General features: G+C 44.7%; 1 protein-coding gene across 1 annotated transcript; it reads right to left on the reverse strand.

The window, feature by feature from the left end:
- Window positions 1-634: 634 nt before the first annotated feature.
- On the reverse strand, window positions 635-1,073 carry Pmar_PMAR026764 (conserved hypothetical protein; the record flags this gene model as incomplete). The annotated part of the gene is made up of 3 exons (XM_002779912.1): window positions 635-717; window positions 771-953; window positions 1,001-1,073. The coding sequence occupies 3 exons, from the start codon at window positions 1,071-1,073 to the stop codon at window positions 635-637; spliced, it is 339 nt and encodes a 112-aa protein (XP_002779958.1).
- Between the last annotated feature and the right edge of the window lie 38 nt (window positions 1,074-1,111).

Here is a 1,111-nt window from a genome sequence, read left to right on the forward strand (position 1 = left end):
AGCGACGAATGTACCATGTTGCATTAGTCGTTCTAGGACTACATCGTCAGGAAAGTCGAATGCATCGACGTCTCGCCAAAACCGGATACACCTGCCGTGTATCTGAGGGAGAATAGTGATACATATGATGGAGGAATTGGATGGATAGAGGGATCAAGTGGAATATTTGCAGCCATTATTGCAACCGCAGCAGCAGCTGCCATATAAACTACGCGGATCAGTATCCACTAGATTGAAATATGGAAGGTGAAACTTCTGACGGCTTATGCCCAACCAAAAAAGGACGATTCACTGCGGTGGGAAAAGTCCGTAATCAATGATCCAGGATGCGAGCCACGTCGTATCATTAAGTATTAATCCATAAGATTCGAGCTAATACTCACGCTAAGGAGGCTTATTCCCCCTCGCTTCCGCTGAGCTATGGTCAATGCTGATAAAATTCATCGATCAATCCTCACAACGCATGCCAAACGGAGAATGGACCCATCGATGAGATATTGAATTGAGTCTCGCGAGGACTGTATATAATTGGATCATATACCACTATTATAAATCATAGTATCGAATATTACTTCATATCATGATATAAACCTAACGTTATCTCGGCAACCGACGAACACCGATCGAGTGCAAATTATCGTTCTTCTGGAGAGTCAAACCCTAACTGTCCGAATATCCATACGTGATAAGTGAGGGCTGATTCGATGTGATCACTTCCTGATTACTATTACGCTCCAACTCTCTAAGTACTCCCCTGTTCCAAAGCCTACCGAGAGACGCTATCAACCCCGAGACGTACAGTCGGCGATCCCAAGGATGGAAAGCCAGCAATTCTTGTTCTTCTTGCATTTGGAACTTGGCCTCCTCTATATAAGGCGCCATGTAGGGGACCATAGGATCGTAGTTTTGCAGCTCTAGTAGAAGATGCAGCTTTCGGCCAGCCAGAACGGCCCCTACGGAACAGAAACCTCGCATGAAGAATAACCACAAAAACACCTACCTCTCATCATTCGTCTGTACCTCTGGATTCGGATATCTTCTGGAATGATATCTAGTGCTCGTTCAACAATCATATCCTAACATGGTACAATGTCATCAACGAAGATCGAAC

The sequence above is a fragment of the Perkinsus marinus genome (assembly GCF_000006405.1).
Source record: "Perkinsus marinus ATCC 50983 genomic scaffold scf_1104296945062, whole genome shotgun sequence".
Classification (NCBI taxonomy): domain Eukaryota; phylum Perkinsozoa; order Perkinsida; family Perkinsidae; genus Perkinsus; species Perkinsus marinus.